We start from the raw sequence: 18,687 nt of genomic DNA on the forward strand, positions 1-18,687 counted from the left end.
TATCATCTTGTGACCTCTCAGATTTATCTTGGTGTTGGTTTAGTCTATAAAATGTTAAATGCCCAACGCAAGTCTCCAAAGACGAAGATGACATCTTCACTTAGCTATTGTTTTCTGCATAAGGGACTGTACTATAATTATTGGGGTAGGGAGGAGGGTTTAAAGAGCCTCTCAGGCGTCATTGATAAGTTCTTTGGACCCTCCGCTTGACTAAAAGAAAAATTGCAAATACTTGATAACTCAGTCAGATTTACTGACTTATCACTTCAGCAGAAGCGTGTATCCTGAAGTCGTACCCTGAGTCGTGGGATTATTTTCACATAGTTTTATTTCTCAAATGTAAGTTAATTACTTTCACAAGCTGCCATCTTATAACATAAACTCGCAGTTAAATTTATTCCAGTACACACATATTAGTAGAAACACATAAGAATAATTTGAATTTTTTTAAATTATGTACTTGGGAGTCCTTTACTTTATGGTCACCCTGACTAGTTCTACTCAGAACATGCCAATAATTTCATTTACCACATCAGTGATTATGATCCCCACGTTTCTACAATCCAGGCAGAGAGATGGAGGAGGAGGATGCAGATATGTGGGCGAGCTGAGAGTGGGAGGCCCGGGACGGACGCCGAGAGGGAGAACTGGCACTCTTGCTGCTCAGAGAGCTGGAGGAGGGGAAGGAAATGGGTGGGAGGACAAAATCTGCCGGCTTCGACGTGACCTGTGTCACCACCTCATTCTGAGGTCTGACCACCTTCCCTCTGGCCTTAAACGGGCTCCCTGGTTTAGCTGCACCCTTCAGAGTTTTCTCTGCTCTCTCAGGCTCTGTGTTTTGTCTCTGCACCTGCATGGAGGCTGCATGGGGAGTGGGTGGAGCAGGGCGGGCGGGGGAAGGGGTGTTAAAGACAGTCTGCTGTGATTTAATCGTCGCATTGTCAATCAGCTTGTGCGCAATGGCTGTGATTGGAGACAAGTGTTTGGAGGGTTTTGCAGAAGATATTAAAGTCAGTGTGAGACGAGGTATTCTTCTCGCTTTACTTTTGGTCAGACGCCTCTTGTGATGTGATTGGTTGACTTTCCTCTTTGTTGTTTTCTTCTTGTGGCCTTTAGGGTGATGCTTTGAGACTGTGGTCATCCTGTTGGTTCGTCGTTTGACCTTTCGCTTACCCCCTTTAAGCCCTCTCCTCTTCTTTCCTCCCTTCCCGCCCTCATCTTCCTCCTTTTCATCCTCTTTTTGCACCTCACTACATTCACCTTTCGTCTCTTCGTGTTCTGAGGACTCGACGGGGTCTTGTCCGTTCACAAGCTGCCTTCCTGTCTGCCTCTCTTGGTTTGAGGGGGATGAAGGTTTGCTGCTGGCTGAAGCTACGCGATTCTTCCTGCTTTTCCCCTTTTTACCAGTTTTTGATTGTTCAGAAATGATTCCACCCAGGAGGCCCTTTGCTGCTGCCCTTGCCAGCACATCCTGGACTGTTTCCACCTTAGTGGGATCCGCCTGAAAAAGCAACGGCAGTTTAAGATTTGATGTGAATACACAACACATTAAAACTACAAGCCTCTTGGGCAACATAGCACCAAGGAGATCTATACAACAAAACATCGAGGCTGTAGAAATGAGCCATAGCTATTAAATGAACCTGCAGAGGAGGAAGAGGAGGAGGAGGAGAGAGGGATCGCAGGGGGTTTGATGGCTTTTACATCCCAACGGAGCAGAGTGTGAAATATAATTTGAAAGGCAACACGATAGTCACTGTCACAAGCCACTTATCTTCTCTCCCCTTTCTCCCTTTGTGACACAACAAGACTTCACAGCCACACTAGCAGCTCTGTGAGGCTCAGGCACAGTGGTGCTTTGAGCTATCCAGCATTGTCAGCATGCTAACATGCTGATGTTTAGCAGGTGTGATGTTTACCATGTTCACCATCTCAGTTTAGCGTGTCAGCATGCTAACATTTGCTAATTAGCACTAAGGAGAGCTGAGGCCGAAGGGAATGTTGTTAATTTTGGTATTTGGTCAGAAATGATGGCGCTAGATGGTCGTCAAGGAAACCAAAGTGATTACAATCCAACCTGAGTGGAACATGGACGTCTGTACTACATTTCATGGCAATCCATCCAATAATGATGATAATAATTATCAAGACATTTCACTAAATTCAACAAATGTCACGGCGGCGTTAGAGGAAAAGTCAAGGGAACACCAAAATCAGTTGGTTTCATCCTCTGGGGAACATAAATGTCAGTACAAAATGTCTCTAATAGTTGTTGATACGTGTAAGTCTGAACCATCGCGGACAGACTAACTTTGCCATAGAGTCGTGCCGCCCGAATGACTGAAAATACAATTGTTGGCTGTGGCTAAAAAGCTGACAGAGCCACGCCGCTAGCATGGCGAATAGAAGTAATTGTAATATGTCTATATATTTTACAGGGAGCTCAATGTGAATAACAAGCCAGCAGCCAGCAGGTCAAAACACACACATTTTGCTCTATGTGTACACATATGCACAGGGGTAAACATTGTCTTCATCTGCAGTGAGGTTTAAACCGAGCAGAAATCCCTTTAAATCTCTCTGTAAGCCTTTCTCCTCCCTCTGCTTCTGTCTGAATCTGCATACACTGTCTCACCTCCAATCAAAGTAGAATGACGTTCAGCACACAGCTCAAAAGCACTGCAAATGCATCTTTTATTCGCTCTCAAATGTTTAATCTGCCTTTACGTTGTTGTCCATCTTTCTTGCTTTGACAGCGTCACGCGCTTTGAGTCATTTATAAGCCTCAAAACTTTAATTGTGCTGCCAAGATGAGAGTTTGTAATGAAATGGAGAAGACTACAGTATACTGGGGACAGGCATGAATGATGGCAGCCTGTCAGATGTGTTTAACTGATTAAATATTTCAGCGTTTTTGGACAGTTGGATCTATGGATTGCCATGAAATCTTAAATTATGTATCCTCCTGACTTTGGTGTTCTCTAGAGCCACCATGAGGTTCACATTTGTGGCTTTTGTGAAATGTCTTAACAACTATTGGATAGATTTGTCATTAAATCTGCTACAGGCATTTATTGTCTCCACAGGATGATTTATAATAACTAACCGGTGATTCCTAAACTTGCCCTCAAGCTCCATCATCAGGTCAAAACTTTTATTCGTCCAGTACCTTTGTTCCTGCAACTGTAGACTATATTAGCAGGCTAACATGCTAAACTGAGATTACACCTGCTTAACGTCAGCATGTTCTGTCACTGTGAGCATGCTGGCGTTAGCATTTAGCTCACAGCACAGCACCATGGCTCTTGGTCTTATTTATTTTTCATACTATAGGAATGATGGCAGTTTGTCAGATGAGTTTCACAGATGAGATTTTTCAGGTTTTTTGTTTTTAGATATCCCATCTCCCATCTGCTGCTAATGAAGATGTTTACTTGTCTCCCTTTGATTTCAAGGAGACATCTTGTTGCCTCACCCCTTCTCTCTCCCTCTCTGTCTGTCTGTCTCTCTCTCCCTCCCTTTCTCTCTCTATCCCTCTCTCTCTGTCTCCTATGCTGCCATGTTGTCTATTTCAGATCCCTTCAACTCGTCCTCTAGCACAGTTTGTGGAGTCGTTCATCTGAGCAGCAGTTAACCACCCCTGAATTGTCACTGTAACTAAATCTGCAGCCGCAGCTCTGATGTGGTTTGACTCCCTGTAAGAGTGAATGTCGATTTAATTAGACAGGATGATCATTAGATTTTTAAATTACTGCACTGCCACTGGACAGGTGAGCGAGACCTGCCCCCGTATGTGTGTGTTTGTATTGATATAAACACGCTCACACATACAGGCACTGTTCCCTCCCTGCACCATTTTTTCGAGCTGCAGGGGATCAAAGGAGCAGCATCTCATTTCCTTCTGTTGTATTCTTCTTCTTCTTTATGAGTGGAGCAAGAGGGAAGAAAGAGGAGGGGGCAAATAGATGGAGCAATGAGGTGATGCAACAAGACTGGAGGGGTGGAGGAGGAGGGGGCAGGAAGAACGATAGAGGGAATTATCCATTCATCTTTGCTGTAAAGTACCGAAATGTTTCAGCGGCTCGAGTGTATTTCATCTTCAACTTGTCTCTTTTTTATGGAGTATTGGGATAATGCTGCAGTGTTTCAGGGCGCGATAGTCGTGTATGTGTGTGTGTGTGTGTGTGTGTGTGTGTGTGTGTGTGTGTGTGTGTGTGTGTGTGTGCAGACAAGCAGAGCCGACCGACCTCCCAGCAGACAGACAGTAAAAGAGTGCAGCCTCAGCACTACTGGAAGGTCTCGGCGCAAAGCAATAACACAAAGCGCTCACACCCGCACACACACACACACACACACACACACACACACACACACAGTGCACACACACCACACAATCTCTCTCCCCCTTTAATCTCCAAACACAACCTTGCCCTCTACATTTCTCTCACTTTTCTTTCCTTTCAGTCTCCTTGTCCCACACATTTTCCTGCTTTCTCTCTCACCTGTCGTGAGAGACGAGCGACGAAGCAGCCGTTGGTGAGCTGAGATGTTTCGAGCCTGAAGAACTTGGAGTCGGTCGCGTCTCCTAACTGGGAGTCGTCAGGGAAAATTGGACCGTTCACCCTGAGAGAGCAGCACGGCAGCAGGTGAGACTGCAGAAGAGCGGCAACTCGAGGACAAGTTGTTAAAAGGTGCTCTGTAGCATTATAACACTAATTCATCATTGCCATATTAATGCAGAGACGCCTGACTGTAAACGAATGGGAATATTGCACACAATAATTGGCAGTTTCAGGAAATTATATTGAGGTACCATAAATTAGTTTGACAACCAAATACAGGAAGTGTATTTTTTTTTTTTTTTTTACTCTGCTGTATGTGGCCCCTTTAATATTTACTTTTTGAGTGTTTTCAGGCAGGTGTAACTTTTGCAACTTTTGAAACTGACAGTTCTTGAAAAATCTACAAATAAAGTTTTTACTTGATCCCGTAGGCACAATAATCATTCATGACAGCATTTGGAAAAACAGAAGTTTGAGGTAAACATCAGTGTAATAGTATATATATGCACTACTGTTTACTGTAGATGTCAGTGGAAGGGGGGAGTTGGTCCACCAGGTACTCAATCATGTTTATGGGCCCCTGCTCTGCCAGCTGTCCTGTATATTGCACATCTGGAGTGAATGCCCTCAGCATTAGATAAGTTGGTTAACAATTCTCAGCGGACCAAACTCTGTCTAAATTCTGTTGAAATATGGGGATGATGAGCTGATAGTACCTCCATTCGCATGTAAATCTCTTTTTTGAACCAAGACACTGCGCACATTCGTTGAGGGGGAGTAAACTTGCACTCACTGCCATGTTAACCTGGGTGACCATTCTTTCACAGCTGGATGGAAACCAAAAACAGTATTTAAAAATAGAGGCTCAGAGCATTATTCTTTCTTAAAGTTTTATGGTACCACCAGTCTGAAAAGCAGCATTGCCAGTCAGTACAGAAGTGTGCTGTACTTTAACCACACCCAACAGTGATGTCACGGTGTACTGAGAAACCCTGGAGTACACTTTTACCTCACTGCAGCCAGGTGAGAAGCTGAACTGCTGGAGATCAGCAAAAACAATATTTTTGGCACCTGAATGAATGATGAATTAAGAATATCAGGATATAATGAGGCAATTGTGCATATAGTTATCCATAAAAGTAACTGAGCAGTTTACTGTGTTTAAAGACACACATAATGTTTGCTTTACTGCTGGTCCCTCCCTATGCAATTCTTCCTCACCTGATCTTTAAAAAGTTGCTACCGCGCAAGTCTTTGGAGCGAACAAGCGCCGACTGCTCTGAATACAACACAGGCAGCGTGGTGCTACAGTAGCTCTGTGTTTCCACTGAACAAGTAAACACAGAGGTGAAACTGCTGCTGATTGTCTTGTTGCACGTCGGTACGTCGATAAAAGAGCTTTTGTGACCAAATATAATAACATTTGGATTTCGTGAAGAGGATGGATGATAGAAAATGAGTTGTGTGGAGCAGCAGGCGTGAAACGGACTCTGAAATCTTCTCCACCCCATTCACCCCGACTGTAGGATTAACTGCTGTCCCCACGGCAACCGCAGCTGATCCTTTATACTCTCATGCGCCTGGTGACTGTAACCTCAATCTCTCTCTCTCTCTCACACACACATAGATTCAAACACACACTGTACACACAGTAAATACCATATGAGGAGAACTGAGATACCCTGTCATATTTACACTCGACAAACATCATTTACTCACTCTGTCTCTCTCTTACAGTCTCTCCTGTTGTGTGCGTTGATGAAGCTCACCACTCATTATAATTGGGTTCTGCAGTTAGATACGCATGCAGATGTCACATGAGCAGCTGTTGAGCTGAGCTCTTTATTTATGAGACTGTGTTTAGCTCATATAGTCTATGCCTAAAGCCTTTTACTTTTTTTAGCCATGCTTCAGTAGCAGTGGGGCTCTTGGGATCGCACTGTTGGCCGGTCCACCACTTAGATCCAGACTGAAATATCTCAACACCATCAGATGGATTGCCTTGACATTTTGTACAGACATTCAATGTTCAATGCCACCTCTGAATGTGGTCCAAGCATGGCCTCTGTCTTGTTTATTAAAGCCATGCAGGTTGGTATTAGTTTTTTTTTTTTTTATCTCAGTGACAGGAATGACCTTGATGGATGGGCATGAATACAGTAATCTGACAGAATCTCAGTGACAGAGCACAATTAGTCAGCTTCAAAGAAAATGTCCAGTTGATGTAAACTTAAAAGCATCTCTGTCACAGAGTGGGTGGGCAGGGGAGGGAAAACTGAGTCTAAATGCCTTCAGCTTCCTGTTTTCCTTTAAATGCACCCAGAATTACTTTTTCTAAAACCCCTTATTGCTTTATGTATGTCCTGTAGAAGAAACGGTATAGCACTGGCTAATTTCAGTTTCCTCATTACATCTGAGCCAGTGGACGAGTGATGAAAAGTCTGATTGCATAATTAAACACTCAATAGACAAATAACTAATACCTGCACAAAGAAAGAGCAGGTGTGTGTGTGTGTGTGTGTGTGTTTACCTGAAGGGCAGCAGTTTGGGGTGAGTGTGTGTTTTCTCTAACACTCTTTTCACCAGCTGTTCGTTTTCCTCAGGATACACTGAGCGTGTGCAGTAGACCACCGTCTGAACCTTTGGGACTGGCAGACAGAGAACAGGAGAGAATAATCTTCTGTTCTGCTCTTATAGTGCTGCCGTCTTGAAAAACAGTGTGTTTATGCGTGTTTGTGGATGGTCACCTCTTAAATGAAAAGTACTAAAAAACTATGTGTGTGTGTTTGAATGCATACTCACAGGAGAGAGCGTGTGCTAGTAGTCGTGCCTGCTGGGTGGCCATTGTGTGTATTTTGCTTCGAGAAACAGAACCGTGAGACAAGTCTGGCAGCAGATCCCAGTCTGTCAACAGAATTAAACTTATTTTGTCATATTTTGGAAACTGAATGGAAAGAAACTACCTCTTCATATTACCACCAATGTTTATAGAATATCTTATTTCAATTATTTGATTTTTTTTGGACTCTCGAGTTACATTTCCATCCTCTACTTTCTTCCTTCTATCCCCCTTCATTAACGCCCCTGTAGAGGGATCTTCTCGGCACAATTCACTATAAATGTTAACAGCTAATTAGTGTTAGTTAGCTTGCATTGGCTTATAATAACCACCAAGTTTAATGGCTTAATTACAGAAAATTGCGCCAAGAAGTTCGCTCCAAGTGTTTGTTCAGCTTCCTGCAGCAGAATCCCACGTCCCTTAAAACTACATGAATATAACTATAACAAAGTAAATGCATACATGAAAAGGAATTTAGTTTGATTTTAATTTAGGCATTTTAAATGACTGTACGCGGCTCCAAACTTTCCATAAATCTGCAGACTGCTCTATTATTCTCTATTATGTACAAATGATGGCTGGGAAATTTGAAATCATAAAAAACGCACACATGATATATATTAAGTTTTCTATGAAATCGGGGCTTCACACTTTACTGGCCACAGAAAGCATCTGACCAGGTCATTTTTTTTGGTGCTGATCACGCGTGTGACGTCATTTGCTGTCTCGTTCCATCCCTTCCTCCCTGATGTTACGTACCTCCATGCTCACTGTGGATGGTGGGCACAGGGTCACTGAGGGCGGAGGACGAACACCGAGGCAGCACTATGATCACCTTTAAACGCTGGACGGCGGCGTCCCACTCATCCAGACTACAGAACGCGTCTGCCAGGACTCGCACATCTGCATTGGAGGAGAGCTTGCGTCAGGAAAGTCATGCGTATGTACGGTAGATATACACATTTCTTTAGGACTCACTTTTGATGTCCATTTGTGTGAGTAGTTCTTGTGTCTCCTCCATGTGTGAAGTTGTGTGATCAGCACCGCACACCAACACTCGGCCAGAGCGGGCAGCGGCCACGATGGCTATGTGAGCCACAGTCACGGCTGAGAAAGACCCCACCACCAGCACGTCACCGTTTTCAAACAGTAGGGGGCGTAACACGCTCACTGCCACACACACACTCCTGTCCTGCAAAGAGACACACACACACACACACACACACGCGCACAGGTTCACACACGAGTGGACGACTTCTTTCTTATTCTTGACCAAACTGCACCCTCCAGCATTATAGTTTGCTGTGTTGCCAATCAAAAAAAACAGCAAACTGACTTCTTTAACTTCTTTAACGTAACTTCAAACCTCACATCACAACAGGAAATCCAACTGAAAAGGCCAAAGGCCAACCTTTTAATCTATCTACAGCAGTGAAGTGAAGCTGTATTCATGAGTCTAAGACGGACTATTGGTTAACGATTGAAGTATTTAACTAAATCTCTTCCTGTTTATTTAATTGGGCAGCTTCCAGTGAGCATTTTGGGGGCTTTTTAATATTCTTTAAAGCCAGCAATCTTGCTTTCACTTATCTTAATGAAGAAGTGTTCTCCAATGAAGTGGACATACAGAAAACAAATGTTCTTGATGGTCCATAAGTAGATTGGGGCCATTTGTGATGAGTTGTTGGCCAGCAAAGATTAGAAGAGGATCTGGATTTACTTTGTTGGTGCACTTTATTGTTTTATTGTTAGATTTTTTTCCCTCACTGAAAACAATTTAGTCTTTATAAACCAGCACTTGCACGTCTGCTTAAGTAAGTGAATATTCAGTACGTGTACTTCTACGTCAGCTGGACGGTACTCTTTGTCCGTCTTGTACCTGTCTTCTAAAATGATCTTTAAAATCGTGCTCCTGAGAGAGAAAAGCACGTTTCTCATTCCTGAGTTTTAACTATATTTTAGCTCAATTACACACTTCACTACCTGTGTGTTGAGTACACGTGTAATTGTGAGGCTGCTGCGCCGGAGCAGAGCGTGTTGCCGTTGGGAGAAGACGAGCGTGTCTGGACAGAGAGGGTCTCTGCAGAACGTCGACTCCCCGAGGTCAGCCATGTTGTCCACTTCACACAAGCCAGCGCTTTGCAACGCTTCACACACTTCCTCAACACTACAGACGAGAGGAGAGATGACATGAAACATCGACATTGTCCTCCCCCACATACAGCAGAGGATATTTAAAACAAATCTTGTGACTCAAATGCATCAGTGACCAAACCAAGGACTGTTTTCTCCAGGGTTGTCTGTATTTAGCTTTACATCAACAAACACAGGAGCACTTCTTCCCCTCAAGCTGACAATTTGCTGAAACTTCCTGTCTCAGATACGCCCCAGTGAACTTCACTGACTATTAATCTCATACTTTAATCTCCCCCCAAACAGAACATTTTATAAAGAGCCACTCTGTTAAAGTTTAACACTTCTCTTTATACTGACATACACCAGATGACCCCTGCTGGTTTTTAACCTAGTAGACTAGAATAGATAATAGATCATATGCGGTCTGGAGTGTGCCACAAAGAAGAACAGAGGGGAGCCACTGAATATAGAAAAGTCAGATTATTCAATGTGCTCAGTATGATCTTAAATGCAGACACAAAGAACACAAAAAGGGGCTTGGACTGGCAGCTACTCTGGAGTGCAACGCATCACAAGAATAAATACAGACAGTCACAGTATTTGCACTTCACTGTAATTGAAAGCAAATGGCTTTCTCTTTCCGAGTGTGTACCTGGTCTTGAGAGTATCGACCCATGCGTAAAGTGGCAGACGTTTTGCTCTGTGCTGTTTGGTCCTGACAGGATCAGACAGAAAACAGGAGACGCTCTGCAGATTCTGCTTCACTCTGCAGCGAGCCAGAGATGCTGCCAGCTTCGTCTTACACCTGTAATGAAACACACACACACACACGCACACACACACACACACACCGTACGACAGCCAGAGTCATCGTAAACACACTTCAGATCACATTTTCATGCCTTCTACCTTCAGTTTGGGTGATTTTCAGATTTAATTTATCTGATTCAATAAAGTTGTAAACATACAGCTGGTGAAACAGCGTCAACGTTGCATTAGAAACAAACTGCATGATGTTAACACCTGACATGTTCACCCACACACACACCTGTGCAGGCTGCTCTCCATGTCCCTGACTTCCTGCACAGGCTCCTCCCCTTCCTTTGTTGAATGTTCTCGCAACAAAAACCTTCTGTCCTGGAAGTCAAACAGCATCACCATCGCCAATGGCAACAAGTCGCCGGACTGCAAAACATCATCATCATCATTACTGTGTAGGTCATTATCATAATCATTAATGTATCATCAGACATTTTGTTGCCACAGCAGTTTATTGGCTGAAATGTCAGCCTGAATTGTGTCACAGAGAAATCTGGGCCTTGAATGTGTTTAGAAACTAAGTTAAGAAGTAAAACATAATTGATCTGAATCGTTTTTGAGAAGGTGACCACAGATACAGTCAATGTCTGATTTAAAATCATCCAATTGTATCTTTTTAGTACTTTACCTGTCATGACAGATGCTTTGTAACTAAAACTGTAAACTAAACTCTTTTGGCCTCTCTATTCTCTTCAGTACTCCCACTTTTAAAAAGAGCATGTTTCTTCCTAATCAATACTTTCAACAATTTATTAATTGGATTTAGTTGAACATGTCATGTATAACATAACAGTCTCCTCACAGCATGTAATATACACATTAAAAGTAAGTTCATCATTGTCCTTGGTGCTTGTAGACCCCTCAGATCCTCTTGACTGGATAAATACAGACCAGTTTATTTACTCCAGACTGCCTCGTATGGCATCCTTTGACCACACAGATCTGATCCGGACCACCTCCCTGTTTTAATACAGTCTTGTAGACTGGTTCCAGATTCATGGTGTTGTGATCTAACGCGAGGTATTAATCTGTATATGCTCCTTCGATGGACCCATAACTTAGATCAAGAGTCTTACTGAAGCGAGTAGGGCAAGATAGAGATGTCTTGAATTTACAATGGTTAATGGAAAAATTTAATAAAAACTTATAATAACCTTGATAAGCATCAGGGGATAGAGACGGGACTCTCTCAGTTGATTTTGTGTTTTTTGGCGTTGGCGTCAAGATGTGCGTTTAGACAACAGTGATGAAGATCAGGGGAAATTCCCCTGGAAAGTAAGAAGGGCGGACAGACACCAACAGCAGTGCTGTGTCGGGGGTAGTGTCTCTTTGATGGTTAAGTTGTTGCACCGTCATTTGTTGAGGTGGAGACAAACCCCTCCCTCTTGGGATTTCCTTGTTGCGTCACTGTCTCTGTCCGCACGCACCGGGGCGCAGGAAACCGTCAATCACTAAATCAGTCAATGTTAGAAAAGCCAGGTGTCGGTGAGGGCCAGCACACAGACATGCCTGTACTCGGATAGATGGAGTACAGTAGTTTTATTACGGTGGGGCTGGACATGGACCAGGATGATAGTGGACAGCGGTAGGCGGTTGATTTTCTTCCACTGTGACCAACCCTGCCCCCTCCTGCCCTCACTGTGCTCAGACTTTCCATTATGACTGTAGATTTTAGTTTTTTTCCAGGTGATGAACCTGGAGGCGAGTCCGATATCAGTGCCGGTTGATAAAACTGTAGAAGCAGTACCCTGGGGAGAAGGCCTCCTGGAGTCTGATGGGAATGACGGGGGTGATGGGAGACCCAGTGAGATGCTGATTGTTGTTCCACCACCAAAGACAGACTAAAGGCACAACATGATTCAACACTCTCAGGACAGGAGAAAGACGACTCAGACTTAACGAAGGTATGCACACGAGGCCGACGCCTGCAGCAGGTGACCCTAACCCTGAACCCCCTGCTCTGTATCTGTATGTAATGCTCCACTGTGTTCACCAGTTAGTCTCTAACTGTGTCTGCCTGCTGTTTGGTGCTGAGCAGGTTGTGTACAGAGGATTTTAAAGCTTCTTTTTGCTATAAACAGCTGCCTGCATCTGTGGGTTTGTTACTACAAGCATTACATGTAGCCATGTCATCCATTGTTATACAAATATTGATCTAAATGCCTTAAGGGAAACTAAAAAAGACGAGCAGATCTTTTCTCAGGGTGTGTGTGTGTGTGTGTGTGTGTGTGTGTGTGTGTGTGTGTGTGTGTGAGGTTGAATATGCATGTTGCAGTAAAAAGGTGTATGGAATTGCAAAGAGCTGTGTGGCAGCTTTTATAGTCATACCTGCAGTCTAATGACCTGTCAGCCTATACTCTCATACAGAGGAGTGTCTCTTTGTCCACGTATGTGTGATTGCACTGTGTTTTATAGCGCCATTTTACAGGTTCCCAGTTGGAGAGTGCGTCTGCCTCTCCCCTGCATGCATCATTTGCCACCTATAAGCCAGCCAGACTACGTACAGATCTGAATACAAACGGCCTTTAACTGCGTCCCCGTCTCCCTCTCCACCATTTTCACCGTATCCTGATGGAGCACATTCATATGGACAGAGGGAACACAGATACTTTATTTGAAGATAGATAACTCCCAGACAGTTTAACAGTCAGTGGGTAAGTGCTGAAGGGTTTTTAATCAGTTTTGGGTTCGTAACCACTTGTGTCAAATCTAGTGGGACTTACAATATGCTGAGAAGTGTGGAAGCAGCTGTCAGTAATGATGTCCTCGAGTAAATCTTGGTCTAGGAGAAAAACAATGCGATTAAAGGACAGAATGGACGGGGGGAAAAAAAATCAAAATATCAGCAGGATTTCATATAAAACACTAAAGCTAATGAAGAGAAATCTTAAAAGCTCAGTTCAAATATCCATATCTGAGATTTCTGCCTCCACACCAGAAGAATCAAGGTAAATGCAATTTTGTTAAAGGGTCCTGCAGCAATAAGAAATGCATTAAAAGTTTTGATAGCATCATTTCTTTTAAAAAAAAAAAAAATGTGTTTCTGTCTCTCCAGATAATCCCTATACATTCCCTGTTAACAGCAAAGTCTGTCGATTATTCGTAATTAACAAAGACATTGTTTCTGTAAAGACATGTTGCTGCTTTTGTTGGCCACTTGGGGGCAGCAGAACACACAACACTGACATATTATCGTGAAGTTTTTTTGGCGAACATGTTAGCAAGCAGTTGCCTATGTGCACATCCAGCAGACCTGCAGCAACATTATCATTCATTTAGAGTCGCGTTTCTGGTCACCTGACGAACTTTAAGTCCAATTTCCACTCTCATTTTAGCTCTGTGTTTGGTCTCCACCAACTCCTCTTTTTCGCTGCTAAATGCTACATTATGTTCACCAGCTAGTCACTAACTGTCTCTGTAAACCATTCGCTGCTGGGCTGGTAGAGTACAGTTTACAGTGTCTTTTTTTGGCTGAAAACAGCTGCCTGTTGCTGGAAATGAGGCTGATGAGAGCGGCGAGGGCGAACCAAAACAGTAAAGTTGCAGGTCATGAAACAGAAACAATTAGCTTGAACAAAATGCTCCGTAAAGCTTGGGGGTAACTTGTGCGTTCATCACTAATATGAAATATATTTATCAGTGCAGCTTTAAATGTAATTTTTCCACAGCTTTCAGCGACACAGACCTACAAGTCCTTTCAAATCCATTGTAGTGAGGTAGCGGCAGACATCTCAGAGAGAAATATCCGAAGGGCTAGATACCAGCCACCCCCTACATGTGCAGTCAAATACTGTATGTAAAACTGTGTGTGCTTACTGTATGAGCGCGTGTGTGTGTGTGTGTGTGTGTGTGTGTGTCCATGGCATGCTCCCTCTTATCACCTCCCATTCAGACATCTGCTGAACCTCCAGCTCAAGTAATTTACAGTCACGTGGAGAAATGAAATGTATGACTGTATACTATTTAATCTACAGTCTGCAGTTGAAGCTGCTATTCAAGGTGCATATTGGAGTTGACACATGCTGCAGCTCCACTGCTATTCATTATAGAGATAAGGCTTCCTTATATTAGGTGGGTGAGGTGGCAGTAGATCAAATTAATTTCTCTGTGACTTTATGTTTAACCATCAGCCCGTCCTCTCCAGGCAGGGTGTGCGGTCCCACTTAAATCTCAAAACTAAATTTGGTTGAAGGACGCTAAGATTTTCCATAATTGCTGAAAATATGAGAATGAGAATGAGAAACTTCAGGAACTCATACATTTGAGTGTGTTGAAGGCGAGCTGGTAGGCCTGTCTCTGTGTGGTTTTGTCTCCGCTCTCCAGTCGTGGCGCGTCCGTCTTCTTCCCGTAATGCAGAAGTTGTTGCGTGGCTGTCTTCTCTGTTTGCAGCTGCTGGAAAATGGCTGCTGCTTGCAGGTAGGCCTGATCAAATGGAGGGTAGACTGCAGGAGGAGGGTGTGTGAGGGAGAGCAGCGGCATTGAGATGGAAAAGGGGCAGGAGGAGAAAGAATTGAAGTTCGTGGGAATGTTAAAGTAGATTGTTGTTGCAAATTGGAGAGAGGATAGATAGAAATATCATAAAAGTAGGGAAGAAACATCAGAGGAGGAGAGGAGGGAAAAACAACGTCAGATGAAAAAACATCAGGGAGGAAGAGGTTTGAGTTACAGGGCATGATCGGACAAGTGATACTGTTTATTGATACTATTCGTGCTCTTTTCAAAACAGCATAAGGTTCAGATTTTTGTCACAGCGGACATTTTATCCTAAACCCTGACTTCAGGATAAAGTTTCACCATTTGGACGGCGGCTTTGTTTTTTTTCTCTTGGCTTCAGCCGGTGCACACACAGCTCAGCTATAGGTGACTGCAACCTGAGGCCACACAGGTATATTTGAGAGCCTTGTCTTTCTTTTCACAATACAAGCCCTTGCCCGTTGTCCAGCGTTGAACTGCTGCCTTTCACCATCATACAGTACGTTTGATCCGTGACAACCACTTGAATGTTAGGAACACTGTACTAGAAAATAGGTTTGAATAGTGTTGAAGGATTCAGAACTGCATCTTACCTGGTGACTGTAAAGATGAATGAAGACGAGGAAGAGGAGGTAGGAATGAGAGTGGCTCCTTGATGGCCTGTTGGTCGTGGTTTTGATGTGAGATGATCTCCTCCATCACAGAGCCCTTATTCACATCCTCACTGGAGCCCACTGTAAGAGAGGGGGAACAGTGTGTGTGTGTGTGTGTGTGTGTGTGTGTGTCGCTCATGTTACACACACACACACACACACACACACACACAGTCAAACAAACAAACAAAAAGACAGCAGCATAAAGACCTTTACCTTTGCCTGCCATGCTCACAGCAACAAAACCAAACACTTCAAGCGAGCAAACAATTCTCAGCCTCTCTCTCAACACATGTTTTTTTCTTTTTTCCGCTGCTGCCGGCTTCTGTTCACCCAGCGAGCGTCTGAACAGACACAAACATTGCTTGTTTATAGAGTTGAACCTGAGCTGTGCAAATGTAAATAAGACGCATAGTGTTAGTCATGGCTGACACGTGATCCACTTCCACACTTTCTGTGAGCGTGAGGACGCGGTGAGTAATTGGGCTCCTCCTGGTGCAATTAGGCGGCCGGTCAGATTCATCAGCATGAATAAATAATGGGCCGCTGTCCGACCCTGGACAAAGGTCCACCTCTAACTGACCTGCTTCACTCATCTGTGTGTGGCTGCTTCACACACACACACACACACACACACACACACACACACACACACACACACACATGAAGTAACTGCACACAGGTTTGCAGGATGTGGTTCGAACCAGTGACGTGGATGTTCAGATCACTTGGCTTGACAATAAGAATTGGCACACGAGGATTAACATCCAAAAAGTGCAGGGACCACTAGCCTCTAATTCAACTGGATTAATAGAGAGAAACACAGACTGAGCGTAATCGGCTTTTACAGCACTCATCAATGTTTAAGCACAAAGTTGGAATTGACCAGAAATGTGCAACGTGTCCAATAAGGCCATGTCAGAGCAAACGGAATAAATTAATGAATATCAAACAGCAGTGATTTAATGAGTGTGAAGCAGTTTCCTATCCTCTTCCAGGAGGAGAAAGTCCACTTTTGAAAAGCAGGCCTGGGAGAAAAGGCTACAGCAGCTTAGTGTAATCTGCATAGACGATGATGGGCTGTTTAAAATTGCATAGCAGGTCTTACCTTTGTCATTCACAATCCTCCTCACCGTAGCAACGCAGCTCATCGTCTCAGAGAAACGCAGCCTGAGTAACTATTAACCACAAACTGGTATCTTCTGCTCTGAAAGTCTTTTTCCTGTTCTGCTTTGGGTATCATATGAATGAGAGCACCTCTTTGTCATGTGTGGTTTTGTTGGGGAGCTTGCCGGCCTGTCCTGAGTTTGAAACACCATGGCAACAATATGATAATGAAGGAGGCCTTTCCTCTCGCTGACTGATGTACAGTAAAATACATAATGCACTCTGTATAAGACAGCTTTTAACAGTTAGAGGTTACCGTCATGTATTATCAGTGCAATACCTCGTTTAAATACTTTAACTTTAATAGACTGGTTTCACTTATGGATGCTCTTTCATGTTTGGATCCATTTATGACAAAGAGTCAAACTGATCACCTGCTCTGAGAGGCAGGTAAAGAACAGCTGCATGTGTTTGTGTATGTTGGAGTAATGTGTTGGCATATACTTCAGATAGCATGTGATGAACCCATGCCAGTATACAGTACCATGCCTGACCAGTTGGACGTGTTGTAAACTTGATTCATAATGCACCTCATGAGTGACAGCAGGGAGGCGTCAGACAGGCAGATCAGAGTGAGACTGCCCCCTGCTGGCCACTGCTGTGCTTCACACCTTCGGGGCAGGTGCTTGTGATAATAATACCTGAAAGACACAGGCATGTGTGCAGTATCCTCTTGGAATAAACATAAAAGTGCTGTTGAAAAAAGGCCCTGTTCTCACTTCCCACCTACACAGACTGCTTTATTAGCCAGAGCTGCATGACAGAACTTGTTCTGAGTAAATTTAACCTTTTACTCTTGCCAAATGTAATTAAGGTATTTGTCTGGCATGTCGCAACAGTGTTGGCAGTTTGAACTTTTTATTTTTTACCATTTTAAAATGTACTGTAGTATTGATATGTAGAGCACAAGGATCTCTTGGGTTGATGGGTTAGAAAATGTTTTGTCCCTTAAAGCTGTTAGCAAAGTTCTTCTATGCTGAAGCTAAAACAAAGTCTAAAAACTGGTTGTGCATCCTCCGCTTCATCAAAACGACTCTCAAAAAGCCAAAAAGGCTAAATCAGCTATATTGTTTCCCTCTGAATTAAGTTTCTCTCATTTAGCCAGGACAAAAACCCTTATCCATAATCAACCTCAACCTAAATCTAAACTGAGAACAAAATGCATTCTTGAAACATGTCCACAAAACACTCGGACACGCAGTCTGTTGCATGTGTCTTTACACATTTCTTTATTTTTTTATTTCAGTGTGGTTGTTCTGCTGTCAGTGCTGTGTGTCAGTGAACGTATCAGCAGCTTATGTAGTGCGAAACCACACTTTTAGTTGTGACTGGTTAGCGCATTGAAAATATACATTTAAATTTGAATTCCTATTTAATTGTTTGGCATTTGTTGTTTCATTCTTTTAATGAAAAAATCAAGAAAAGCGTTCCAATAATAATTACCTTCATTGGTTGTATTAAAAACATATCATGTTGAACTGAAATATTATCCAATTCAAATTTTGAAACCTGAAACTTGCAATTATATTTACTTCTCATCTCTTCTTTTCTGACACTGAAAAGTATTTACAGTTCAATGTCAGGTTTTAATTAGTGAAAATTACACCTTTCTAACTACAAAAGTGGGTTCCTTTCTTCCTTTCATTGGTAATGAACCATGTTGGACATTGTTTAGACATCAAGCTGTTTTCTAGCTTTTGGAAAAGAGTTGCAAATAGTCATAAATACTGACTGTCTTGGCTGTAAGAGAAGCACTTAAACTCAGTGGGGATCTTCCTTTAAACTGGTGCCATTAATCAAAGCCGTGTGATGTCTGTATGACACCAGCAGAGGGAGACATTTTACTGGGTCATGCTAGAGACACAGTGCAGCCTTATTCCTGCAGCGTGTGACCCATTTCAAAGCCACTTTCCGGCTTCTATTCGATCTGAGTACTTGACCATTAAGAATGTATGAACTTGACGCTTCACATCAGCCTTTCTGCTGCATGAACAGGGTGCAGACTGAACTCAGCACCCACACAAGCAGAGCTGCACCC

The 18,687-nt window shown here is 43.2% G+C and overlaps 1 protein-coding gene across 1 annotated transcript; it reads right to left on the minus strand.

The window, feature by feature from the left end:
• Positions 1-556: 556 nt before the first annotated feature.
• Positions 557-16,633, minus strand: LOC139303352 (putative methyltransferase NSUN7). Its single transcript, XM_070927137.1, has 13 exons — positions 16,591-16,633; positions 15,423-15,563; positions 14,616-14,798; positions 13,080-13,138; positions 10,586-10,722; positions 10,190-10,342; positions 9,385-9,568; positions 8,380-8,593; positions 8,161-8,304; positions 7,365-7,466; positions 7,093-7,210; positions 4,503-4,623; positions 557-1,501 (listed from the first exon to the last, which is right to left on the minus strand). The coding sequence occupies exons 1-13, from the start codon at positions 16,631-16,633 to the stop codon at positions 557-559; spliced, it is 2,544 nt and encodes an 847-aa protein (XP_070783238.1).
• Positions 16,634-18,687: the final 2,054 nt, after the last annotated feature.

The sequence above is a fragment of the Enoplosus armatus genome, chromosome 2, assembly GCF_043641665.1.
Source record: "Enoplosus armatus isolate fEnoArm2 chromosome 2, fEnoArm2.hap1, whole genome shotgun sequence".
NCBI classification, from domain to species: Eukaryota; Metazoa; Chordata; class Actinopteri; order Centrarchiformes; family Enoplosidae; genus Enoplosus; species Enoplosus armatus.